General features: G+C 35.9%; 1 protein-coding gene across 1 annotated transcript in view; it reads right to left on the bottom strand.

The window, feature by feature from the left end:
• Positions 1-24,086, bottom strand: part of LOC131972970 (FK506-binding protein 5-like) — a 33,250-nt gene extending 9,164 nt beyond the window's left edge. The window contains exons 1-15 of the mRNA XM_059334804.1: positions 23,958-24,086; positions 21,535-21,606; positions 19,848-19,919; positions 19,718-19,753; positions 19,487-19,561; positions 15,754-15,792; positions 13,410-13,545; positions 9,625-9,704; positions 9,297-9,419; positions 9,109-9,168; positions 8,341-8,445; positions 6,692-6,802; positions 5,748-5,888; positions 2,608-2,815; positions 884-2,421 (exon numbers count right to left, since the gene is read on the bottom strand). Coding sequence (XP_059190787.1) covers positions 884-2,421; positions 2,608-2,815; positions 5,748-5,888; positions 6,692-6,802; positions 8,341-8,445; positions 9,109-9,168; positions 9,297-9,419; positions 9,625-9,704; positions 13,410-13,545; positions 15,754-15,792; positions 19,487-19,561; positions 19,718-19,753; positions 19,848-19,919; positions 21,535-21,606; positions 23,958-24,077 — 2,916 coding nt within the window. The 5' untranslated portion in view covers positions 24,078-24,086. The remainder of the gene's footprint in view (positions 1-883; positions 2,422-2,607; positions 2,816-5,747; positions 5,889-6,691; positions 6,803-8,340; positions 8,446-9,108; positions 9,169-9,296; positions 9,420-9,624; positions 9,705-13,409; positions 13,546-15,753; positions 15,793-19,486; positions 19,562-19,717; positions 19,754-19,847; positions 19,920-21,534; positions 21,607-23,957) is intronic.
• Positions 24,087-27,908: the final 3,822 nt, after the last annotated feature.

Raw genomic sequence — 27,908 nt, forward strand, 5'->3', positions numbered from 1 at the left:
AAACATCCATCTTAACCCTTAATAACCCATTGACACCTAAAACTTCCTGTAAAACCTCTGGGCGATTATAAAATCAGCCCCTAAAACCTGAAGTTTTTCTGGAAATTCAACAGAAGTGTCAACTCTTCTACTAAATAATAGATTTTTCAGCCTCTGTAGCAGATAGAAATGAAATTCAAAAAGTATTTGAGAGCTTATACAAATACTACAAAACGACGTATCAGCTTTCCAGGCTTCAATGGGTTAATAGGACACTCATTGAAATACTTGCAAATTCCAAATTTCAACCCTAGAGAATATTGGAGGATATTACATACAGCCAGAATGTGTAAAAAACATACGAAAATAATATATTGAGAAAAAAGTTTACGAGATTAAAGTGGCAAATCTACAAGAAAAAAATGTGCAGGTTTATGAGATTTAAAGTGGTGAATCTGGGGGAAAAAAGTGTTTTTTTCCCACTTTTGTCTCGTAAATCTGCGACTGTTTTCGTGCAGATTTGCCACTTTAAATCTCTTAAATCTGCAACTTTTTTCTTGTAGATTTGACACTTTAAAACTCTTAAATCTGTAACTTTTTTCTTGTAGATTTGCCACTTTAATCTAGTAAATTTGCAACTTTTTTCTCGAAATATTATCTGTTACTAAATATAGTTCTTTGCCTGATAAAGGGTTAAAAATACTAGATTGTACACTGTTGCACTAATAATAAAAAAACTCATTGTTTTTTTGAGAGTTAACTTCTGAATCTAGTCCAGTAGGAAAAGCAACATCAGCTAACTTTAGTATTCATTTAACCTTCTTTGATGTTGGGGTGAACTGTCCCTTTAAGGCTCTCTTGAAGCCCACTAAATGGTTATAACAGCGTATTTTAACTCTATTACCTGAACAAAGTGATGTAGGATGGAGAGGTCTGACTCAGCTCTGGAGCTTCCTGTTTGTCTCTGAGCGCTGCTCCAATCAAACGACGACCTGTACGTCTTGTTGCTCAGCAGAGACGAGTCATTAGTGTCACCCAGCAGCGTTTCTTCTGCTGGAGACTGTTGATAGCATGCAGCACTGCTGGTTTCTGATGATGCATTACTCTCATGGCTTGGATGGGCAGCCGGCTTCAATGCAGTTTCACTTTTAGTCTTGTTTGAATCTACGGCGTCTTCTATTTTGTCATTTTTTAGGTTCTCCTGACCGCGGCCAGTCTCGGTCTGAGATTCAGGGTCCAATGTGATCTCAGCACAGATGTTCTTCAGGTCAGATGTTTCCAGAGGTTCCTGGGTTTTCTCACAGGCAGCGTTTTCATATGTGTCTATATTTAACTCTCCTTCTATCTCTCTATATCTACTAGAAACATCTTCACCACCAGCTAGCAGAGACTTCAGCTGTCCTCTCTGAGGTAAAACTTCTGTAACGTCAGAAAGTTTACTAGGTTCTGTTGTTGTTGTTGTTGTTGTTGTTGTTGCCTCAAACTCTTGGATAGTGACAGTTCCACCTGACTGGGCAGCTACTGGTGCCGTACTGGTTGGTGAGCTCCAGACACTGGACAGGTTCAGAGGTCCAGGAGGATCAGTACTGGTTGTTGGTGTGTTGGATGGTTTCTCCTCCATGTGTTCCTCATGTTTACCTGTCTGGCCTGACTCATGTTTACCTGTCTGGCCTGACTCATGTTTACCTGTCTGGCCTGACTCATGTTTACCTGTCTGTGCTGACTCATGTTTACCTGTCTGGCCTGACTCATGTTTACCTGTCTGGCCTGACTCATGTTTACCTGTCTGTCCTGACTCAGTATAACAGCTGTCTATCACAGCTTGAATGACAGAGTTTGGCCCCTGATGGAGACGTTGGTGCTGATCAGAAGAGAAGGTTTGTGGTTCCCTCCTGGTCTCATGGCCTTTGTTCTCATGTCTGGAGTCCTCATGTCTCTGTGAGGCCTCCAGTGTCTGTGAGTCCCTGGAGTCCTCATGTCTCTGTGAGGCCTCCAGTGTCTGTGAGTCCCTGGAGTCAATGCCCGGCTGAGTGCTGATCTCCTCCGTGGTCCTATCAGCCGTCTGAGCTGCTATCTGTCTCTCTGCTGTGTGTTGCCCTGTCTTTCCTCTCTGCTCTAGTCCACATGTCCCTCCTCCAGCTGCTCTATCATGTGTTCCTGTTCCAGCCTGTTTAAGGTCCCCAGTATTCTGTGCTGTCCCCTGGCTGTCCTCTGGTCTGTCTGGCTGTCCTCTCTGTTCTCCTGCATCATCCTCATCCTCTCCTTGGATCTCTGGTCTGTTCCCCTGCTGCTCCTCGTTGCTCTCCCCAGCTTCTCTCTTGTTTTCTACTAGTTTCCCATCATGATTCTCTCTCATCCCTCTGTTCCCTTCATCAGTCTGTAGTTTGCTCAGTGAGTCAGCAGGTCCATGGCTGTGATCACCAGGCCTTGATACAGTTGATGCTGTTGGAAAAAAACAGCTGGTTGAACTGTACTCTTCATAAAAATGCCATGTCAAAAAAACTGCATTAAAAATGGTTTGCATTATAATATTATAATATTATAATGCAAAAATTGCTTGTGTGCTGACTTCTAACTATAGAACAAGTAACATTTTATCTACTGTATGTTTATATTTATCTGGCTGACCTCCAGAGGGACCCAGCTCAGTAACAGCTGCTGAGTCCTGCAGACCGTCTGGGGTTCTGCTCTGACTGGAGGCCAGATGCTGCACACTGCTAAAGCTAGTTAGCTCAGAGCTGGAGGTGGCTTCATGAACAGTCTCCTCTCCTCTGAGTTCCTCCTCTACAGAGTGACAGATCTCTGTAGAAACACCTCGCTGACTGCTGCCTCTCATCTGTGTCAACAAAAATAAAACATGCCTCAGATTCAACATTGCTGTTATGTCACAGATTTACCAAATCTATATACTGAGATGACAATTCTGCTTTATATCCTGCTCTGGCTAAGACAACAGCAGCCCAGGCATACAACATAGGAACAGTTACAGAGAATTAAAAAAATGTCATCATATCCTTTATAACATAGGAGCAAATACTTCAGTCAAATAACTCTACTCCTCAACATATGTGGAGTCTAAAGCGTCTAAAGAGTTTTCCATGTCACGAAGGTGGACCTTTTTTTCTTAGTAACCATGGCAACTAATGTGACGCTATCATGGCTGTGACATGTTTTTGAGTTTCACCTTGCAATCAGCTAAAAAGTGCCCCTTCTCAGCTTTAGGGAATACATTATATATGCAAAAAACTTGTTGGAGCGTAATTGAACTCAGCAGTTTAATTACAATATTGGTAACGGTTTATAATAAGGTCCTTAATAACCATTAATTAACAAGTAATAAGGCATTGTTCTGGCTTTAGATCCGGTAGTTGCAAAAAGCATAGTTAACTTATAGTTAACTTATAATAGATGAGCAATAAAGTATATTTTAATATCAATAAGCAAACAGAATAAGATTAATAAAGGCATGGCAAAGACATAATGGGTGGGTCATGGGTGTTTGTAATGCCATTATTAACACTGATATAAGCTTATAAACACACAATGTTAATAAGCATCTTGTAAGGACTTACAAGGGCCTTATTACTTGTTAATTAATGGTTATTACAAGGACCTTAATATAAAGTGTTACCCAGTCGTGGTAAACTTGAGTCATGATACGATATTATTCTGATTTTAAGCATTTTGTGATATGGTGAGTATTGCGATACAATATATTGAGATTTAACTGTTTAACTGCATTTTATGTCCACAAAATTAAATTTAACCAAGAATTGTTTTGTCCAATAAGAGAACATTCTCAGTCTATTCTCACTTCCGTCTTTTTTATTCCTCCACAATGAGAGCCTGTTTTCATTTAGATAGCATGACCTCAGAGGTCACATGACCGCTTTGAAAATCAACATGAAACATAAAAAAATAGGCTAACTTTGCAGCGTTATGTCGACAACTTCCTGACACAATATCCTGGCACAGATTCCTTAAATCTTCTGTTTTCATGTGATATCAGTATCTCCAGTATATTTTAAAAAGTGAGCCTGATATGATGTAATACTGACGGCCAGCAGGAACGCTAAATATGGATACTCGGCGGCCATGAATCGATATAATATCGCCACGCCACGTATCATGATACTATGCTATATCGATTTTTCCCCCATCTTTAATGCTGACTCTACCAGAACCATTCTGTAAAATCACAGGTAGCATTTATTAATATAACCCAGATGATATGGGGATGATGTGAAAAACATAATAAAACCAAAATGCAAATTTTTTAAAAATCTTTTTCAAAAATCTTTTCTGAATACAGTACAAAGACAAGTAATCCAATGCTGAAACTGGAAAACTTTTTTGTAAAAATAATCACTGGGGGTTTTAGCTCACTATTGTATTAATCAGTATGATCTTTACTTGCATGGACACAGAATGTGTATTGATATTTATCACAGATGATATTCAATCAATAAAATGTATCTTTCACTGTGATTTGGCCAAAAACTGCAGTGATTTCCATGTTTCCTTCATGATAGGGGCGTTTCCATTCGGGCCCCGTCCTCTCACTCAGTGTGTCTCCATTATAAAAAAGGCCCAGAGAGATTCATGAGACTCTGGAGTTGACGTGTGGTTTTTGATTGTTGTGTAATTGTTAGCGACAGTTTCGACCGTGACATCACAAACACGACGGATTTAACACGGGAGACGTGCCAAAACATAAACACTAAGGAAGAGACGGCGAGTTGGAAGCAGAGCTGCTGTGGTTCTTATCGCTGTCTTCATGCACATCACAGTGATTATAATTGCTTTGACTACTTGCTAATATGCCGGCTTTTAAAAATGGCGCGTGTTGTTGTCGAGTGTCACATCCCGCTTAGCGTTCTATCCAATCAGCAACCAGGATTCATTCAGGGAGAAACATGGCTCTACTCTTTGACAGGGCCAAGAAACAGCTGGTCAAACAGCCGTGAGGGGCTCACAGTCACAGTAGAGTGTTTCTGTGAAGGAGCCTCATTCTGGGTAGTCGTAGAAACGCACCTTAAGGAACAGTTTCTGATCTAAATGTAGTTCTTGACCGTGACGTTTAAATATGATGCTAAAGTGTTAGAGCAGTAAAATATACATGTGTTGCATTAGAAAGAAACAGAAACATTGAGAGTCACAGAGGGCTAAATCAATGTTCAGTAGTCATGTCAGGTTTCCAGGACTGAAATAGATTTCTCTTTATGTGAATTAATCAACCTGGTCTCACAGGAATCCGTGAAATAGCCACGGATTCACTCAAATTTCCAAATTTTTTTATTTGGATTTGGCTACAATACAAGTTAATGCCAGTCATATCCCGTGGCTATTCCATGGATATTTGTTCCTATTGGTTTGTTCCAAGTCACGTGACTTTCAAGGTCCCGGCGGTCAGAACAAAAAACATGGCGGACAGTTCTCTCATTTTTAGTGAAAAAAATCAACATTTTGACTTAGTTTCTGCATAAAAATGGATTTTGATCACATTTGTAACGAGAAATATATGTTTTATTTTCTAAATCTTCACTCAGTGAATGTACATAATCACTTTGTATGTTGGAATAGCCACGGGATATGACTGGCATTAACTTGCATTGTAGCCAAATCCGTGTCAGTTTCACGGATATTTGAGTGAATCCGTGGCTATTCCACGGATTCCTGTGAGACCAGGTTGGAATTAATCTATTAGCTGTACATTAGCAGCACCTGTATGCTTTGGTTACCCATGGCAACTGTCTATGTGTCTGTACCTCTATTTGCTGCATGTGCTGAGGCTGACCTCTGGCCTGAGAGGAGAGTTCAGCGTGTTCCTGATGGAGCTCATCATGAGCCTGTTTCACTGCTTTAACCTCCTGCTGCTCTCTCTCCATGCAACACACAAACACTGACTTCTGTTCAATACAAACACAAGACACATTTAAAGGAACACTCCACCGTTTTTTCATATTAAAACATGTTATTGGGTCAAGTAAGACGAGTTGATACAGACCTCTTGCGTCTCAATGCGTGCACTCAATCGCCCTGGCGCGCGGCGCCACTTGGCTAGCACTTAGCTTAGCCCAGTTCATTCATTAGGATCCAAACAGATGGACAGTTAGAAGCGACCAAACTCCTCCACGTTTTCCCTATTTAAATACAGCTACACCAGTAGTTAAACCACCAAGTAATATCATCACTCCTGACGGAAGTGAGAGGGAACGGAAGTGATGATATTACTGCGCCGAGTCGAAGTGCTCCCAAGTGCTATTCCGCCATACATTATAGTTCTCCTTTTTATCCGCTTAGAAAAGCGCCACGTTTTATTTTGTGTCGCCATACTTGGTGGTTTAACTACTCGTGTAGCTGTATTTAAATAGGGAAAACGTGGAGGAGTTTGGTCGCTTCTAACTGTCCATCTGTTTGGATCCTAATGAATGAACTGGGCTAAGCTAAGTGCTAGCCAAGTGGCGCCGCGCGCCAGGGCGATTGAGTGCACGCATTGAGACGCAAGAGGTCTGTATCAACTCGTCTTACTTACCCGAATAACATGTTTTAATATGAAAAAACGGTGGAGTGTTCCTTTAAAAGACACGATCGCTCTTTAGAGATATTTCAACATGACAAACAACTAATCAGCAACATTTTTCCTTTGTTCTGACATCACAATGTAACCTAGCAGCAGCTTTATAAAAGGTCCCCACAGTTCTTGTTGTACCTCTTTGTCCCAGCTGCTCTGTGCAGCAGCGTAGCTCTCCATCAGCTCGGCCAGCTCCTCTTCTATTGCTCTGGTCTTCTCTTGCATCGCCCGCTGTTCCTGCTTAAGGGCCTGCAGTAAAATTAATCACCCATAGGATTTTTAATGCAATACTAAATTTTTATGTGTTTATTTAACGTGAACAGAAGGTCTTAAACAGGGCAGGGGGAGAGAGAGGACTTCTTGCTAATACAAATCAGTTGGCTTGTGTCATTTTAATAATGATTTTAATAAATTAATGAATAGGTGAATTAAAAATGTGAAGGGGGGTACAGAGAGAAGAAAAGACAATAATAAACTGTAAAGCAATAAATGGAGAATAAACATGATAAAACTATCATTCAGTTGCGGAGGGGAACCATATTCACTAATATATATGTTGTAATATACAACAACACATTCATCACATTTATGAGAAGAAACGATGGCCATTATTTATTTCTGTCTCTGTGTAAATTCACTGTATAATCATTTAAATAGACCCTGAAGAATCCCTGATCCTGTTCCCAGGAGGGTTTACCTGCAGAAATACTCACATCTACTACAGACATTTATATAATTATATCATTTACTTATATAAGCATATAGTTAATGGATATATGCACCTAGAAATAAAAGTGAGTGCTGAGTGCATTTTTCCAAGATGATGATTGTTTGTTGTTGTTTTTTTATGCACAATAGTAACATTTCACATACCATGTCAGAAATATTATTATTATTATTATTTTGTATATATATTGTTCATAATTTTATATTTCTTCTTGTTTAAATTGTTAATACTTTTATATTTCTTGTTGATATTGCTAGTTTACAACTGATTGTTATTTTATTGATGCTTCTTCTATCTTTGCTGTAACACAGGCAATTGGGATTCAAATTAATTTCTTATCTTTTTCTATATCAAATGTCATAACAACTGTTCTTCTGTGTGGATATTTCTCCGATCATATTTGTATTTCACTTAAAAATATTTATTTGACCTTGAATTATAACATATTAAGACTCAAAACACACCTATTCCAGTTTTAATCTGAATAATTACAAAATGTGATGTTTTTCAGTTTAATCCAGATCACTTACAGGGAGGAATTTCATTTTTTTTTTTTTTAAACATAACATTATGATTTTAGACAGTTGAATGTGTCTCTGAGATTAACTCCTTCCCTATTCTGCTTTAATATCTTTATTATTCCACCACAATTACAGCCAATCGTGGCTACTTGTGCATAACAAACTGCAGCCAGTGCAGTACTGCAAAATGTAAAAATGATTTGTGAATTTTGTGACATATTGCTTAATAAAATAACTTTTGACTGCAAATAAGTTAATTATATGATAGAGTGACATTGGTTTATAGTCCATGTCTCGTCATCACTTCCACTCTAAACTAGGTTTCTCTTCTTTTTTTTCTTTTTTTGCCTTTGAGCTGTTCTTCACCTAAGAAAATATAAGCAACATTTTAATATAACTTGTATCTAAACTAATAAACACACACCAAAATGATACTCAACATGGTGTTAATCTATGAAAAACAAGGCAGATTAATATCTGTGGTGATATACACTATGAACAGTTGTGTCTATAACCAGTGCTGTCTGCAGGTCTCTGACCTGGTTCTGCTCTCTCTGAGTCTGTATCTGCAGCTCTGCTCTGCTAACAGTCTGAGTCTGAGTCAGCAGCAGCTGCTGGGCCTGCTGCAGGGACACCAGCACTTCCTGCACACACACATTACATTACATTTCATTACATTACATGACATGACATGTCATTACATGACATTACATTACATTACATTACATTACATTACATGTCATTTAGCAGACGCTTTTGTCCAAAGCAACTTACAATAAGTGATTCAACCTGATGGTACTAGACATAGACCATAGGAATCAAGTAAGAACAGAACTTTAAGAGCTAACTGTCATCACTAAAGGAGTGCTATATGTTAAAGAAGAGAAGAAGAGAAAAGAATAAGAGCTTCTTTTTTTTTTATTTATTTTTTTTTTAGGTGACCATGACTTAACCGAGGTATTGTTGGAAGAGATAGGTCTTCAGCCATAAAGCCTCAGCAAGCAGAGAAGCAATCTTAAGCAAAAAACACTACCAGAAACCAGGAGCCAGGTTAAATCCACAAGATTAAATGCACATACACACAATATATACATGCAACAGTTACAGTGAGATCACTGTCCAGGCTTGGTTGTGCCTCTTCAAAATCATAAAAAGTAAAAAAAAAGTGTTCCAGTAAAGGAAAATACTTTTTTCTGTATTATTTTGAAAAGCAAAGCCTCCTCCAAGACAACCACAATGATAAAATATCAGCATCTAGTTTAAGGTAGCGGTCACATTTGGTTTCTTCCTGTTTTCTAGTTTCTTACCTGCTTCTCTGATATTACAGCTACATTTTCCTCCCTGAGTTTCTTGTTCATTTCGGTTTCCTAAATATGCAAAATAAATACAGAAAAACAACCAGCTATTATTAGCTCTCTGGCTACTTCTCATTGTCAGAGTTAGTGTTTGATGTGGATCAGTACCAACAGGTTTTTACTGTCCTGACTGATTTTACCATGTTGAGTCTGTGGATCAGATGCTGGACTTGCTGCTCTCTGCCTGCAGGACTCAGGACCTGCTCCTGTCTGACGGGGGCCATCTTGGCCTTCATCAGCTGGTTATAGACCTCGTCCAGCTCCTGACAGAGATCCATGTAGTCAAACCAGGTTGATTCATTTGTTTAAATATGCAAGACTTTCAATATTATTTCTTAAAAATATGGATATGTATTGGCTTCAGGAGAAGAAGCTTTTTGTGTGACTCACAGTTAGATACACAGAATATAATGTGGCGACATCTGCCTCAAATGTTTGAAATGTTAAAGAACTTTTCCACATACAAACCTTCTTTAGTGACACGATGGTTGCTTCTTGTTTTTCATTGGCAGTCGTCAGTTTCTTGTTTATTTTCATGGCCTCATCAACTGGAACAATTACACATTTACAGGAAACATTATTAATGTCTAAAATGCATCACTAGAATGGTTATGCTTCACATAAAAAAGGAAGAAAATAATAATTAAACATAAAAACAAGCAAACACACTCCACCCATCCCATTATAAATAAAACACAAACTGAAACGTCAAGCAGTGAGGAAACACTGGAGGCAGCTTAGAAATTAATTAGATAAAAATGTTTTTAAAGTAAATAAAAACAAAAGTAAATAATAATAACAATAGTAACACTAATAACAATATTAATAATAACAATAAAAAGTAATAAAGCTAGATAAAAAAGATGAAAATAATACAACATAAATAATAATAAATAATTAAAAAGTAAAGCATGATAAAATATTTGTTAAAAAACTGACTGAATAAATAATAGCAAATAAAATAAATATATAAAAGAGAAGATGTTGTAACACTAAGATGCATGAGCAGAAAAATATAAGTTTAACTCTTTCCAGAGATTTAAATTAGCAACAGTAAAGGCAAACACCTGAATAAAGCCTTTACATAAACACAGATTATGAGTTGAAATGCAAATAGAATTTGAGATAAGTGTGTTTAAAAACGGGCAGCTCAGCTCTGACACTGTAACTGGCTACAGTTTGAGATTACAACAGCAGCTTGATAAAGTAAAGCCTTGTTCTGTCTGGAGCACATATTTCACTTTCACATTTAACGATTTAACATACATAACCCTAAGCCTAGCTTCATCAGTGTATACATTACTGTATATGTTACTGTATATATTACTGTATATATTACTGTATATATGACTGTATATATTACTGTATACATGACTGTATATATGACTGTATATATTACTGTATATATGACTGTATATATGACTGTATATATTACTGTATATATGACTGTATATATGACTGTATATATTACTGTATATATGACTGTATATATTACTGTATATATGACTGTATATATTACTGTATATATTACTGTATATATGACTGTATATATTACTGTATATATGACTGTATATATGACTGTATATATTACTGTATATATGACTGTATATATGACTGTATATATTACTGTATATATGACTGTATATATTACTGTATATATGACTGTATATATTACTGTATATATGACTGTATATATGACTGTATATATTACTGTATATATGACTGTATATATTACTGTATATATTACTGTATATATGACTGTATATATTACTGTATATATGACTGTATATATTACTGTATACATGACTGTATATATGACTGTATATATTACTGTATATATGACTGTATATATGACTGTATATATTACTGTATATATGACTGTATATATGACTGTATATATTACTGTATATATGACTGTATATATTACTGTATATATGACTGTATATATTACTGTATATATTACTGTATATATGACTGTATATATTACTGTATATATGACTGTATATATGACTGTATATATTACTGTATATATGACTGTATATATGACTGTATATATTACTGTATATATGACTGTATATATTACTGTATATATGACTGTATATATTACTGTATATATTACTGTATACATGACTGTATATATTACTGTATACATGACTGTATATATGACTGTATATATTACTGTATATATGACTGTATATATGACTGTATATATTACTGTATACATGACTGTATATATTACTGTATACATGACTGTATATATTACTGTATATATGACTGTATATATTACTGTATATATGACTGTATATATGACTGTATACATTACTGTATACATGACTGTATACATTACTGTATATATGACTGTATATATGACTGTATATATTACTGTATATATGACTGTATATATTACTGTATATATGACTGTATATATGACTGTATATATGACTGTATATATTACTGTATACATGACTGTATACATTACTGTATACATGACTGTATACATTACTGTATATATGACTGTATATATTACTGTATATATGACTGTATATATGACTGTATATATTACTGTATATATGACTGTATATATTACTGTAAGCATCCAGAGAAGCTGCTATCTACTATAGTCAACATCCATGAAGACATGTACTGTCTAAACATACTTTATTAAATGACTTTGACTGAACCATATAATGGTCAAAACACATGATTTACTTTGAATATGAAAGCTGGGATATGAAACTGCAGCATCTAGCATCCTGTCTAGCTCACCATTAATAGTTATAAACACTAAAATAATCACTGGGGCCAGAAACAACATGATATTTAGCCAAAGATCAGAACACATTATAGAGCCTCCTGGTAGCCACTCAGCATGTCTAACACCAGACCTTGTTGCTGGGAGACCTTTGCTCATCACCCAGATCTCAACCCCCAAACCATATCTTTGGAATGAAGTGAAACTGGATATTTGTAAGAATTAATGTGCTGATAAAAATGTGCAGAAGCTAAGAATCCTACTGCTCTAACAAGTCAGCACGGACCAAGAGCTCTATGAATAGTTTCAGCAGCTTGTTAGATTCATACCTGAAGAGTTCAGGCTGTTGCTCAGATATGATAAAGAGAACAATCTCTGTAGTAGTAACATTAAATATAACGGACTCATGTACCAAACATAGAGTATGTTTCCTGCACAACATTGTTAGAGCAGTTTTGTATATTTGGGAAATGGTATCTTTGCAGCATAATATAAACTGTAAACCTACAGCCATCACCACAGGGAGAATATCTATATATATATATCTATATATAGATATATATATGCCTTTCTATGTATATATCAATTTACTTAAGTACTGCACTTAAAATGTTGAGGTACTTGTACTTTACTTGAGTACTTTACTTGAGTATTTAAAATTGAGTATTTATTTTTTTAAGGCAAATAATGTAGTTTTTACTCCACTACATTTAGCTGACAGCTTTACTTGCTTTTGACATGAAAATCATAAATGTAAAGTGATAAAATGTTGTTGTTTTTATTAAACCTCATAACAGTATATTAAGAAGTTAAAATAAGCCCTATCTTACAAGAATGCATCAATACAAATCATCTAATAATATATTTATAATATATAAAATAATCTGAGTGGTCCATTCTGCATAACGAGTACTTTTACTCTGATACTTTCAGTACATTTTGGTGCTGATACTTTTGTACTTTTACTTCAGTGAGTGTTGCTTTTACTTGTAGTGGAGTAATTTCAGTGTGACAGAAATGACCAGAAAAGACACAAAATGACCAAAAAAGACACAAAATGACCAAAAAAGACTCAAAATCAAAATGACCAGAAAAGACACAAAATGACCAGAAAAGACACAAAATGACCAAAAAAGACACAAAATCAAAATGACCAGAAAAGACACAAAATGACCAAAAAAGACACAAAATGACCAGAAAAGACACAAAATGACCAAAAAAGACACAAAATCAAAATGACCAGAAAAGACACAAAATGACCAGAAAAGACACAAAATGACCAAAAAAGACACAAATTGACCAGAAAATGATCAAAAAAAGACACAAAATTACCACAAAAAAAAAAGAAATGACCAAAACGACTAAAACGCATCAACACTTTAACACAGTGGAGACAGAGCTGACTTCCAAAATGATTTGGCGTGGTATTAGTGCTTTTACTAGTTAGTAAGGGATGTGAACACTTGTTCCACCACTGCCATACACACACATATACAGTTACCGTTGTGTTCCAGTGTGTGGTGGGCCTGTTTGACCGAGGCACACTGCCTGGACACAGCACTGAAACGCTTCTCCACCTCCCCCAGCTGCTTCAGCTGGCTGTCCTTAGAGCGGCTCTGCAACGATAGTTTCTGTTCCTGTGGAAAGAGTTAAAACAGACAGAAAAATGAGTGCCCTCTACAGAGAAAACACAGCAATACAGCAAGAAGTGCTAAGCACAGAAAACCCAGAATAAATACACAGATGAGTTTAGGGTGGCAGGAGAAACATGCTTGCTAAGAGATGCTAATAACATTAATACTACTCTGATGTCAAACTTTCCCTTAAAGGGAAGGAGTAGGCCTTTAATAAAGCAGCCTGCTGCATGCATGCTGCTCAGTTTAAAGGCCTCCACTAAACAAGAGGGGCACATGTGGTTGTCTACAGCAGCAGTTCTCAACCTTTTTGAGTCGCGACCCCCAATTTAACATGCATGTTGTCCGTGACCCCCGCTCACTGAACACAATCTCACACGCACAGTTCAGATCACCCAAAAAAGAAACAAAATGACCAAAAAAAGGAAACAAAATGACCAAAAAAGACACAAAATGACCAGAAAAGACACAAAATGACCAAAAAAGACTCAAAATGACCAAGACACAAAATGACCAAAAAAGACTCAAAATGACCAGAAAAGACACAAAATGAACAGAAAAGACACAAAATGACCAAAAAAGACTCAAAATGACCAAGAAGACACAAAATGACCAAAAAAGACTCAAAATGACCAAGAAGACACAAAATGACCAAAAAAGACTCAAAATGACCAGAAAAGACACAAAATGACCAAAAAAGACTCAAAATGACCAGAAAAGACACAAAATGACCAAAAAAGACTCAAAATGACCAAAAAGACACAAAATGACCAGAAAAGACACAAAATGACCAAAAAAGACTCAAAATGACCAAGAAGACACAAAATGACCAAAAAAGACACAAAATGACCAAAAAAGACTCAAAATGACCAGAAAAGACACAAAATGACCAAAAAAGACTCAAAATGACCAGAAAAGACACAAAATGACCAAAAAAGACTCAAAATGACCAAAAAGACACAAAATGACCAGAAAAGACACAAAATGACCAAAAAAGACTCAAAATGACCAAGAAGACACAAAATGACCAAAAAAGACTCAAAATGACCAGAAAAGACACAAAATGACCAAAAAAGACTCAAAATGACCAGAAAAGACACAAAATGACCAAAAAAGACACAAAATGACCAAAAAAGACTCAAAATGACCAAAAAGACTCAAAATGACCAAAAAGACTCAAAATGACCAAAAAAGACTCAAAATGACCAAAAAGACACAAAATGACCAAAAAAGTCACAAAATGACCAAAAAAGACTCAAAATGACCAGAAAAGACACAAAATGACCAAAAAAGACTCAAAATGACCAGAAAAGACACAAAATGACCAGAAAAGACACAAAATGACCAAAAGACTCAAAATGACCAAAAAAGACACAAAATGACCAGAAAAGACACAAAATGACCAAAAAAGACTCAAAATGACCAAAAAAAGAGACAAAATGACCAAAAAAAGGAAACAAAATAACCAAAAAAGACACAAAATGACCAGAAAATGATAAAAAAAAGACACAAAATTACCAAAAAAAAAAAAAAGAAATGACCAAAACGACTAAAACACATGAACACATGAACACTTTAACACAGTGGAGACAGAGCTGACTTCCAAAATGATTTGGCGACCCCCAGAAATCATCTGGCGACCCCAACTGGGGTCCCGACCCCCAGGTTGAGAACAGCTGGTCTACAGTGTGGTGTAGTGATGTCAGGTGAGTGAGAGGATGGTTGTTAAACACAGCTAGTGTCTGTCTCTTTCTGTAGGAAGAAGGAACCAGCGTGTTCATGCCTCAGAGTGCTTTATGGCTCTTCAAACTGCCGTTATAGTTTGATTGTGTGTATCAAGCCCAGCAGATTCTTTTCTTCACTTTCTTTGTTTGACTCCCTTCACTCATCCTCCCTCCCTCCCTCCCTCCCTCCATCCCTTCCTCCAGACACCAGCTCATCTCTGCCTCCCCTCACTCTGCTGAGCAACTGTTATGTGGAGAAGGTTAAACCGAGCGAGGCCCCGTTATAAAACATTTTAATAGAGATATTTTCTGTGCTGTGCTGGCAGTTCAAAGTGTCACACACTCCCTATCCGTTACTCCTGATGAGCTCTTCCCTCCACCCGGCCCTCCCTCCTTAGCACCATTCCCTCAGCCTCCTCTTTTACTTTTTATCACTCCCACCCGTCATCTGTCAACAATTTGTATGAAGTAGAAAATCCTTCCTGACCAGCTCGCTTGATTTCTTCTCCAAGTTGTACTTCAGTAACTGTGAACAGAAGTAAAAGAAAATCAACAAGACAAAGTGTTTCTCAAAGTGTCTTACTGTGAGGAACTCTGAGGCTCCAATAATCACCAGTTTTATCACAATCATCAGTATTAACACAATATACCATGTTTGTGTACACATTCAAATCAAAATGTCACATATATATATATATATATATATATATATATAACACACACACACATCAGTTCAGGTAAGTTGCGACTGTTTCCAAAGTCAAAAATAAACTTTGAAGCTTTTCAAAGTTCTTAACCCTCCTGTTATGTTGCATTTCAAAGTTTAAAAATCTAAAAAAAAAAAAAAAGTACTTTTTCATAGAAAGAAAAAAAATTAAATAATTAAAAAATTAAAATTTAAAATAAAATAAATCAAAGTCATGTAAACCTATTTTATTTTATATGTAAGTCTTTCCAATGTAAATAAAAACGTTTTAACATGCATTTTGTTATGAATTATCCTGATTGAATCATGTTCAGTGAGAGGTAAAGAACACCACTGCACTAAATATTGATTGAAATGGTCAGTAATAGAGTTATTAATGAAATAAAAACAATATTTATTGGGATTTTTTAGTTTCTGACACTTTTAGATACTTAATCATGAACATTATTGCGATTCCTGAGAAACAAACATAACAGGAGGTGTTCAGTTATAATATCCATAATATAATAATATCCAAAACAGCTAACCTTTATATATAAACACTATTGTATGAATATATATAGAATATATATACAAATATTGTATGTATTTAATAGAAATATGCTCCCTCAGTATTGATGTAGGGCTGCAACTAAAATGATGCTTTCTATTGATTAGTCTGTTATTCATTATCTTTAACTGCTCATCAAACAGCAACCCTGTCAGTTCTGATCTTTATTATTATTATTTATTTATTATTTTGAATTACCACATGGGTCACAACATAACTTTTTAACTTGAGGGTTTGGGGGAAAAGTAATTTTGCCTTTGTTTGTTTTGTTAAATGTGTTAAAGGGGCCTGCTTATAAAAATCATCTGTTTGAGACCAGGGACAATGGAGCAGACATTAATGTTCATATTTGAGGGTAATAAAACACATTTTATGTCCACAAATGAAATATGGAAAATCAAATGACCTTCATTGTTTTTATTAAGATTCCATTTGGCTTTGTTTAATCAGTGGAGGTGTGGGCGGTTTCAAACAAACAAGCATCTGTTTGTTTTTGAGACACATACATTCTGAACTATATTAATATAGATATTCATTCCCCGGGTTATTTATTTAGATTAAATTCCCTGCTGTGATGAATTATTTACATTAATTCCGTATTAATTGAACCGTACTATTCCAACGGAGCTCAAATGTGTAATTTAGCGGATCGTCAAGGTGTGGCGGTTAAATCACTTCAATCCCAACTGCCACTGGTGTGAAAATGTGTTAAATTAAAGGAGTCCAGCAGACCGTGGCGCAAGAATTAACACAACTGGGCCTCACTTTAGAGTCAGAGTCTCCCAGATAGAATATCAAAAACAGTCTCTATTGTCTCTGTAACTCGGCCGGGCTGTTAAAGTGCAGCGGAGCGTGAGGACGCCTGTAATTCACCTCCTGGTGTCAGACTGGAGACCAGCACAGACCACAGAGTCTAACGCCTGTAATTCACCTCCTGGTGTCAGACTGGAGACCAGCACAGACCCAGTCTAACGCCTGTAATTCACCTCCTGGTGTCAGCCTGGAGACCAGCACAGACCCAGTCTAACGCCTGTAATTCACCTCCTGGTGTCAGCCTGGAGACCAGCACAGACCCAGTCTAACGCCTGTAATTCACCTCCTGGTGTCAGCCTGGAGACCAGCACAGACCACAGAGTCTAACGCCTGTAATTCACCTCCTGGTGTCAGGCCTGGAGACCAGCACAGACCACAGAGTCTAACGCCTCTAACACTCTGCTAGCTGCTAGCTTTATTCATCTACATATCTACCATCTCTTTATAGTCAGGTGTCTTAGCTAAGCTTAGCTAAATAAAGGGGACACGCTGGACAAAAGCACCACATTTTTTCCACGTGCTCTCTATCATTATAGGTTTCAATTTTTGGTAGGAGCCACTTCATCAAGATGGCCGATCCGAGATGGCACCCATATAAAGTCTATGAGAACCAATACATCTTCCAACCCATTCAGAAGGTCAATCTTGGTGTCAAAATCTACATTTTCTGGGTCAAGGAATCATTTAAAGCTGTTGAGAATATCACTAGATGATTATTTGATCAAATAGATATGTTCATTTTCACCCAGACTGGTAGGCAACTCGCTTCAAGTGCTGCAGCAGAGAATCCAGAGCTGAAAATGTTTGAAATCTAATAATTATGTAAATACATGGCCAAAATGAACATATCTATTTGATCATCTAGTGGTATTCTCAGTAGCTTTAAATTATTCTTTGACCCAGAAAATGTAGATTTTGACACTAAGATTGACCTTCTAAGTGGCTTAGAAGATATACTGGTTCTCATAGACTTTATATGGCTGCCATCTCCGATCTGCAATCTTGATGAAGTGGCTCCTACCAAAAATTGAAACCTATAGTGATAGAGAGCATGTGGAAAAGATTTGGTGCTTTTGTCCGACGTGTCCCCTTTATTCTTAAATCTGGTCCTAAACCGCCGGACTAATAGGGTGATTAGGACATTCTTTATTTTTCTGATTTTAAAGAAAGAATAAAGAAAGACAGACAGACAGACAGACAGACAGACAGACAGACAGAAAGAAAGAAAGAAAGAAAGAAAGACAGAAAGAAAGAATAAAGAAAGACAGACAGACAGACAGACAGAAAGAAAGAAAGAAAGAAAGAAAGAAAGAAAGAAAGAAAGAAAGAATAAAGGAAGAAAGAAAGACAGAAAGAAAAAATGAAAGAAAGAAAGAAAGAAAGAATAAAGGAAGAAAGAAAGAAAGAAAGAAAGAAAGAAAGAAAGACAGAAAGAAAGAAAGAAAGAAAGAAAGAAAGAAAGAATAAAGGAAGAAAGAAAGACAGAAAGAAAGACAAAAAGAAAGAAAGAAAGAAAGAAAGAAAAAAGAAAGAAAGAAAGACAGACAGAAAGAAAGAAAGAAAGAAAGAAAGAAAGAATAAAGAAAGAAAGACAGACAGACAGAAAGAAAGAAAGAAAGAAAGAAAGAAAGAAAGAATAAAGAAAGAATAAAGAAAGAATAAAGAAAGAAAGAAAGAAAGACAGACAGAAAGAAAGAAAGAAAGAAAGAAAGAAAGAAACAAAGACAGAAAGAAAGAAAGAAAGACAGAAAGAAAGAAAGGAAGAAAGAAAGAATAAAGAAAGAAAGAAAGAAAGAAAGAAAGAAAGAAAGACAGAAAGAAAGAAAGAAAGAAAGAAAGAAAGAAAGGAAGAAAGAAAGAATAAAGAAAGAAAGACAGAAAGAAAGAAAGAAAGAAAGGAAGAAAGAAAGAATAAAGAAAGAAAGACAGAAAGAAAGAAAGAAAGAATAAAGAAAGAAAGAAAGACAGACAGAAAGACAGAAAGAAAGACAGAAAGAAAGAAAGAATAAAGAAAGAAAGAAAGACAGAAAGACAGAAAGAAAGAAAGAAAGAAAGAATAAAGAAAGAAAGAAAGAAAGAAAGAAAGAAAGAAAGAAAGACAGAAAGAAAGAAAGAAAGAAAGAAAGAATAAAGAAAGAAAGATCTCAGTACCTGCAGTGCCTTCAGCTCTTCCTTCAGGTTGTTCATCTCTTTGTCTTTCAGCTCAGCACTGACTTGGTATTTCCCCTGAAATGTTACATTATTATTATTATTGTGAGTAATAAATTCCAAAGCGTAGCGTGAAAGAATCCAGTCCGAGGGCCAGATTGTGGAAGTGAGACGAGTGAATTTACGATCCACTACAAACATTAATGAACAAAACGCTCTGAGTGTCTCTGATACCTTCTCCTCCTCACTGGCTCTGATTTGGGCCTGAAACTTGAGAAAAGAAGATAATTTGTTCAGAAGGTTTTAATGAATTGTTCAGAGTCTGTTTAGATATAAAAAGTGTTACCTAATAGTTAAAACTTACCTGCTTTTTAACATCGCTGAGTGACTCTGAGTGCTGCTTTGCTTCTGTCTCTATTTGATTTTGGAGGGATTCCTGTCATAAAATCAATCAAAACTGGTGATCAATAAATATAATACAGGTGCATCTCAATATATTACAACATCAAGTCAAACAGCCCCGACCAGGTACTGAGTCATATAGATGACATACTTTACATTAACATATTAAACATGCTTTTTAAAATTGGTCTTTTGTAATATTAAAAATGTTTTGAGACATTTAATTATAGGTCTTAATTAATAGTAAGCCATAATCATTATAATTAGGAGAAATTAAATAAATGAAGACATGAAATGTTTCATTTCTATATCAGCTATTCTCAACCTTGGGGTCGGGACCCCAATTGGGGTCGCGAGATGATTTCTGGGGGTCACCAAATCATTTTGGAACTCAGCTCTGTCTCCACTGTGTTAAAATGTTCATGTGTTTTAGTCTTTTTGGTCATTTTGGTCACTTAATGTCTTTTTTTGGTCATTTTGTGTCTTTTTTTGATCATTTTCTGGTCAATTTGTGTCTTTTTTGGTCATTTTGTTTCCTTTTTTTGGTCATTTTGTGTCTTCTTGGTCATTTTGTGTCTTTTTTGGTCATTTTGTGGTCATTTTGAGTCTTTTTTTGGTCATTTTGTTTCCTTTTTTTGGTCATTTTGTGTCTTTTTTTGGTCATTTTGCGTCTCTTTTTGATCATTTTCTGTTCAATTTGTGTCTTTTTTGGTAATTTTTTTTCTTTTTTGTGTCATTTTGTGTCTTTTTTGGGTCATTTTGAGTCTTTTTTGGGTCATTTTCAGTCTTTTTTGGTAATTTTGTGTCTTCTTGGTAATTTTGTGTCTTCTTGGTAATTTTGTGTCTTTTTTGGTCATTTTGTGCTTCATTATTTGTCCAAAATTTGTTGTATCAACTGAGTTTGTATGATCTGAACTGTGTGTGTGAGATTGTGTTCAGTGAGCGGGGGTCGTGGACAACATGCATGTTAAATTGGGGGTCGCGACTCAAAAAGGTTGAGAACTACTGGTCTATATAATGTGTTATTTCCACTTTTTGAATTGAATTACTGACATAAATAAACTTTTCTATCATATTCTGATTTATTAGATGCACCTGTATATCAAATGTATTTGTATGTTACATAAAAGTTAGTACCTGTGATATTTGGTGTTAACATCCACATATCTAAACACCAAATCGTTAGCCTCATAGCATAATTGCCTAAGTCATTTTTTGTGATATCTGCCTAAGGTAGTTCATGTTTCTTCAACTTTCTAGACAATAAATGTACTTTCAGTCAATCAAAGGGATTAGGAGAAGTGTGTTTTTACTTTTAATCACATTTCTGCAACAAGGTATGATGAAGTGATGTAAATGCTAGCAAAACACTTGTAAAGAGATTTGTTTTGACTAGAAATAAGACATTTTGACAAGATATAAGATCAGTATTCTTGGTTAGATTTTGAGTTTTTGCAGTGAACCTGTTCATATTTTGGGAATAGCATTCAGTGAGCAGAAGTACTATGTGTTCGTTCCAAAAAAAGACCAGTGTGATGTTTGTATCGTTTTTTTCTTGTTTTCCGAAACGCTCAAATATGACTAAGGCAAATATGCTATGAGGCTAACGATATGATAAATATATTAAAGATCAGCCAGGCCCAGTGTACCTTCTCCCACTCCAGCTCCTGTTTATCCAGCACCAGTTTACTGATCTGATCCTCAAAGCGCGTCTCTGCATCCTGAAATATGAAAAAATATCATTTACTCAACAGCTAAGACCAATCACACAGACTGAGCATGGAGTCATTCACCATCACACACAGACAACCTGCCAAATGAACAAAGTAAACAGAAAACTTGATGGAACAGAGCGATGTGAGCAGGTACGCTGAGCCTGAAGCCTGTAATCGCTCCACTGGGTAAACAGAGAACTCTCTGGAGTTGAGCCAGAGAGTTACTGCAGTAAGTTCCTGCTTCATTCCTGCGTATCTTTAGAAGCTCAGGGAGAAAGAGGAGCATTAGAGGGGAGGTGATATTTGTGGAGAGCCATCCCTATCCTCCCTCTTCCCTGGCAGAAGGCAGGTAAAAGTCAATTGCTCTCTATATCCACGGGACTGTTTTATGTGCATGTGGGAGCTGGTTAACTCACTGAGTTTATTTTATAAGTTCCAATTAAACTATGCTACCAGCGTGGCACTGCACTTTAGAAAAAAGGAGTGCACAGGAGATAAAGCTGTTATTTTTCCACTGAGGAATCATTACTGTGTGTGTGAGTGCATACGTGTTTAAAAAGACACTGGGAAGCTTTATTAAGCCTGTTAATGCATGTAAATCAAAACGGGCAACAGCATATCACATTTGAGCTGAGGGCACTAAAACCATTTCATTTATATGTTTCGTGATTTTTCCTTTTTGTGTGAAAATTCATGACTTTTAACATCATATATTCGGCGTGCACTTATATAGCACTTTTATATATATATATTATATTTGGCGTGGCTTTTCATCTCTTTATCGTTTTATCTCTGATTTGAATGGATGCTTTTTACTGGCTGTTAAAAAGAAAAAAAGTATCTGCACATGAAAAAATGATGGTTTATTTAATAGGCTAGTTCAAAGTTCCACATAGCTTTTCCTAAACTTTTTCATAATACATGTTATTGTCATAAGTCACTGCGCTTTCATTTACTTAGATGAATTAGTATTTATGTGAATATTGTAAGATGCGTCTCAGCTCATTTGCACCTTTGGAATCTGTTCTGTGTGTTCCCATGTAGGGTCAGTCTGTCAGTAGATCATGTTCTGAACTAAAGCTTCGGCTCGTACTGTATTTAAAAAAAGAAAACAATCCTGTTGGAATCTGACCTGCGGAGGAATGTCCGGGCCATCATCACATCCTCTCGCTTCCTAACCTCTCCGCCCCGGGAACGCCACCACTACAGAGAGGATCTGAGCTAACGCCTGAGGAGCATCTCTCTGATGCTCATACGTGTGTCCCAGTTAACACCACCATAACAATAAAAACTAAATGGCAACAAACGACCAACATGCCATTGTTGCTGGTCTAACCTTTAAGCACATTCACAATGTGTTGTCAGGTTTGAAGTGCCTGCTGGAGGCTAGGAAGGATTACAAGGATTACAAACAAATTTACTTTCTACTTATTGGTCAGGGGTCATATGGCTCATGTGACCTCCATCTCAATGTAGTGAGCATTACACCCATAGCTGGCTTTTAGCCAAAAGGAGGAGCTGATCCCATCTCAGGCACTGATACCAACACCCTGTGACTTCTATGAGATCTCACTGCTGTTTAGCCCAACAGAGAGACATTAGTGTCTGAGTTAACTCAGTAATAGTGATGTGATGCAGAGGACACAGGAAGGAAGCAATGCTGACAAGAAAACACATCATTTCTCCTGAAGTTACACTATAAATCATTTTAAGCTGGTTAAACTCAATACTGACCTTCTATATGTTTCACATTGTTTTCATTATTACACAAAGAAACAAGGATGACTTTTTTTTTTACACTTACTAAAGACGCACAGTAATTTTTCATATGTGTTGTCAAAACTACAAAAAGAAAGGTCAAATCATTTTTTAGGAACTTAATTCAATCAGTGGAGTGAACAGTAAAAAAATATATTTATTCAACTCGTCATTTTAAGTTGCATTAACCTGACAATAACAAAATGTATATTTATTTAAGATAAGATAAGATAAGATAAGATAAAACTTAATTGATCCCTTGGGATAGCTCCCTCAGGGAAATTGAGTTTCCAGCAGCCAAACAGGTTAAAAAGCACACATAAGAAAAAGAACAATTTATATACAATAAATAAATAAATATGATATGATATGAGATGGTTTTTAAATAGTCCTTATGTATTAAGTTTTAGTAAATGAGAAAAGATTCCTCTAAATTCCTGTATGATGTTTTACAGTTAGTTAATGCAGTTAGTTTTAGTAACTGCATGAACAGGCTAGTATATATTATTGTTTAAACTTGTGCATCTTTTTTTCCCAATACGGCATCAATAAAAAAAAAGCCCTTGTGCTTTCTATAAATGTTAGAATTGCAGCTGTACCCTGTGGATGTGCAGCTCCTCTACAGCCTCCAGCAGGTGAGCTTTAAACTCCAGCAGCTGCAGGAAGACGGTGCCTCCACTTTCTGCTGGACAGCTAGCACTAGACACCTCCTGCTCCATCACAGCTCCTCCAACCTACATCACAAAAACAATGCTCTTCATTTAGCTATTCAAAACTTAGTTAAAAATGAGTTTGGCAATTCTAAGAAGCAAAATCAGGCTATATGCTCAGGATATATAAAAAAAAAGTACAGGTTGAAATGGATTTCCTCCTGTATATAATAAGAAAGAGTGAAAGGGTTGGGTTTCTTTTAACAAAGACAAGCAGTTAAACAACTTCAGTGACTCAGTATAACTGCTGCAGGTGTCCTGCAGATTTATTTTTTCATTAAATGTCAGGAAAAATACTGAAAATTCCATGTTTTGTTTCTGACAACAAAAAATGAGACAAATGCAATAGTAATTTATTTCAAAAGTTTTTAGTTTCAATCTATTATTAAAATAAATAAACATAAGAACTTACAGTGGTGTGTGTGGGGAGTGTAGTTTCAGGATGGGCCAAGGTCCTTCTGCTGCTGTTAATCAAGAAAAAAAACATTTAGTTGAAGAAGGTTAATAGAATTGGCTGTTTAATAAGCAGTAACACTCTGCTTTCCCCTCATATGCTTATAATTACTTCCTCATCTGCAATTTTTACTGCTAAATGATTTTATTAGAAATAATAGGCTAGCACATTAAAGCCTCGTAATGTTTCTTAGTCACTACAATCTAACCTAATGGCTTTGAAATGACCATTAGGGTTTTTTCTTTCTTTGTTTTACACCATTTGGATTGCAGTGAGAGGATAACACCTTGATAAGCCATCGAGGTTCAAATGAACCAGCCCATTGACACTAATAGGGGTCAGAGCAATAACACTGAATGGACAAATTGCACTGTCAATGCTTTTTAAATTATCTAGGTTATTTAATTTGACCCGTGGATGGTTCCCTGCTAGTGTCTCTGTCCCCTCAATAGAACCAAGAGACTGAGTGACACACAAACACACACTTACAGGAGAATATGCCTATTTAAGTGGGAGGTCTCCACTAGCCACTGCTCTCTTAATAGAACAGACCTTTTTTCTCCCATTTAACCTGTGCTGGTATCAATCACGCTGGAGAATTAAATGATCCCTGCTAGAATTGGCTACTATCATAAAATGACAGTGTGACCCCAGGCTGAGCAGGGAGGGGGTGTGCAGTGTGTTAGTGTGTCAAAGTGATAGTGTGTGTGTGTGTGTGATGTACACACTGTGGATGTGTGTGTGACTGAGAGAGAGGGAGGAGACCACAATGTCTTTATTTGCTTCTTCTGTGATTCACTTGAGCAGGTATTAACCACATCACCAAGCCATGAAAAGACAAATTAATAGAAGTGCCATCCATAAAATGGTACATTTCTATCAGGCAACATGATGTCTGTATTACCTCTGGCTGAGTTATGTTACTGACTCTTCTGTAATGCACTGAGGAAAAGAAAGTTCAACCATGGCCCTGATACTGTAATACAAGCATTATACAATAACTAAACTACTGCAATGTTGGTGTCAAAGTACCACAAAAGGCCTTTAAACTGAAGACATTTCATCATGTGTGAGACAGGAAAGCACAGCATGGCTTATTTTTTATTATTATTATATATTATATATCATATTATTCTACTTATAATTACTTTATTTATATTTTTCATTTTATTTTTATATTGTTTATTATTTATTATTACATATTATATTATATATTTTATATACTGTACTATTATTATTATTATTATTATTATTATAATATACCGTCTAGTCACTATAGCATTGTTGCATCACATCACCAGTATAATTACCTTCATCTTGCCAACCATCCTACCAACTGATGTTCTTTTTTTAACTTCTTAAGTGTCCTTGTTCTATTCTGTGTTTTATTCTATTGTTGTTTTTATTTATGCTACCTCAGTATTTTATTCTATTGTATTTTATTGTACTTGAATATCGGACTGCTGTGACAACCGAATTTCCCTTCGGGGATGAATAAAGTAATCTATCTATCTATCTATCTATCTATGGCTGAAATTAATTTAGCTGCTGAGTTTTACAGTTTTATAGTGCATGCTGGCTCACTTTCACCTGTGCTACTCCCACTAAGATGATTCAAAATGTCTGCTGTGCAAAAATAATAAGACTATATAATGCTGACCCATTACCCGACCATATGCAAGGTTAAATAAATAAATATGTAAAATAAATTATAAAAAATAAATAAATAAATTCAAGGTAAAATAGTAACCTAACGTACTTATAAATGCTAACATCTTTCAGAAAATAAATTGTAAACTGTAATATTCTTTACACTACTTGAGTTATAAATTGTTTATCAATTCAAAAATATCCATCCTTGACTGATTTATCAGTAAAAGTGTCTCAAGTTAACTATATTCTTCAGAACTTTTCCAAATGCTAATTAAAAAGTGCCAATTCTACTTGTTTAAATTGTTACACTTTACTTGTTTATTTCCTAATACCTTTATGATATTTCTAGTTTATGCTGCTGTTTACCATTTATCGTTGTTTTGCTCTCCTCTTTGCTGTAACTATGGATATTTCCCATAGACTGTATATATAATATATTATTATATTATATATTTCCCTGTTGTGGGTCTAATTAATGCAGTGTCAACATGTTGGAGACCATCTTAATAAACATCTTAATAAACCTGATCATCTGCTACACAAACCCTTTAAAAACACAGCAGAGGGCCAGAGATCCTACCAGACTCACTGAATGTCCCCTCGGGGTAAATAAAGTAATTTTGATTTGATTTGATTGATTAATAAAGGAAATCATAATCTTAAAAGCTTTAACTGATGCTAATCTTGTAGCTAACCCCTTTAAAATCAGAATTCATTATTCTAAATAAAATTGTTATAATGTCAGGCTTTTCACTTTGAGACTTTGGCTTAAATTACCTGAATTATGAGTGAAATTAAAGCAAAGTGAATTATATTGCAGTCCTATTGACCAGACTTAAACATTAGCCAACTTTAACCAAAAGCGAAAGCTAACGCTAACTTGATGCTAACTACAGCTAGCATGACCCTCCAATTAGCTAACATAAACCAAAAAAAATGTGGTTTGTCTATTTATTATTAGGATAATATATTAAAAATATGTTAAGGCCCCCAGGAATTAAAACGCTTGAGGTTTTAAATTACCTATCTGGTGAAATTGTGGTTTATTGGTGTTGCTACGTTACCTTTGCTGGTTTGGTAGCCTAGCAACCGGCTGGCAACCGTTACGACAACAACGCGCATGCTCAAGATAAAGGAGACACAGCAGAGCGCGTCATACTCTGAAGCCACGCCCACCAACTGCCACAATACACAACCATTACCCCAGTTCCTATTAGCCTATTCCTATTCCTATTATATTTAATATTGTCATAAATGCAATCCCAATTGTATGTTATTGTAAAAAGACCCGGCATTCATGATATGCAGCTCTAAAAAAAATATAGCAGTGTGGCATTCAATCAGTGAGGTTCAATTTAGTGAAAACCAGGTGTGAATCAGGTGTTCTCTATTTAAGATGAAGCAGCTCTTGTTGAACATGCATTTCTCTGTGAAAGCCTGAGGAAAATGGGTGGTTAAGACATTGTTCAGAAGAACAGCGTACTCTGATTAAAAAGTTGATTGGAGAAGGGAAAACTTATAAAGAGGTGCAAACAATTATAGGCTGTTCAGTTAAAATGATCTCCAATGCTTTAACATGGAGAGAAAACCAGAGACACGTGGCAGAAAACAGAAGACACCATCAGAATGATGGAAGAATAATCAGAATGGTAAAGGCTCAGCCAATGATCAGCTCTCTGGAGTCTTATTGGGCTATTTTGTCCATTTTTTAAAAACCCTTTTCATGTCTTTAC

Source organism: Centropristis striata, chromosome 6, assembly GCF_030273125.1.
Source record: "Centropristis striata isolate RG_2023a ecotype Rhode Island chromosome 6, C.striata_1.0, whole genome shotgun sequence".
In the NCBI taxonomy this organism is placed as follows: Eukaryota; Metazoa; Chordata; class Actinopteri; order Perciformes; family Serranidae; genus Centropristis; species Centropristis striata.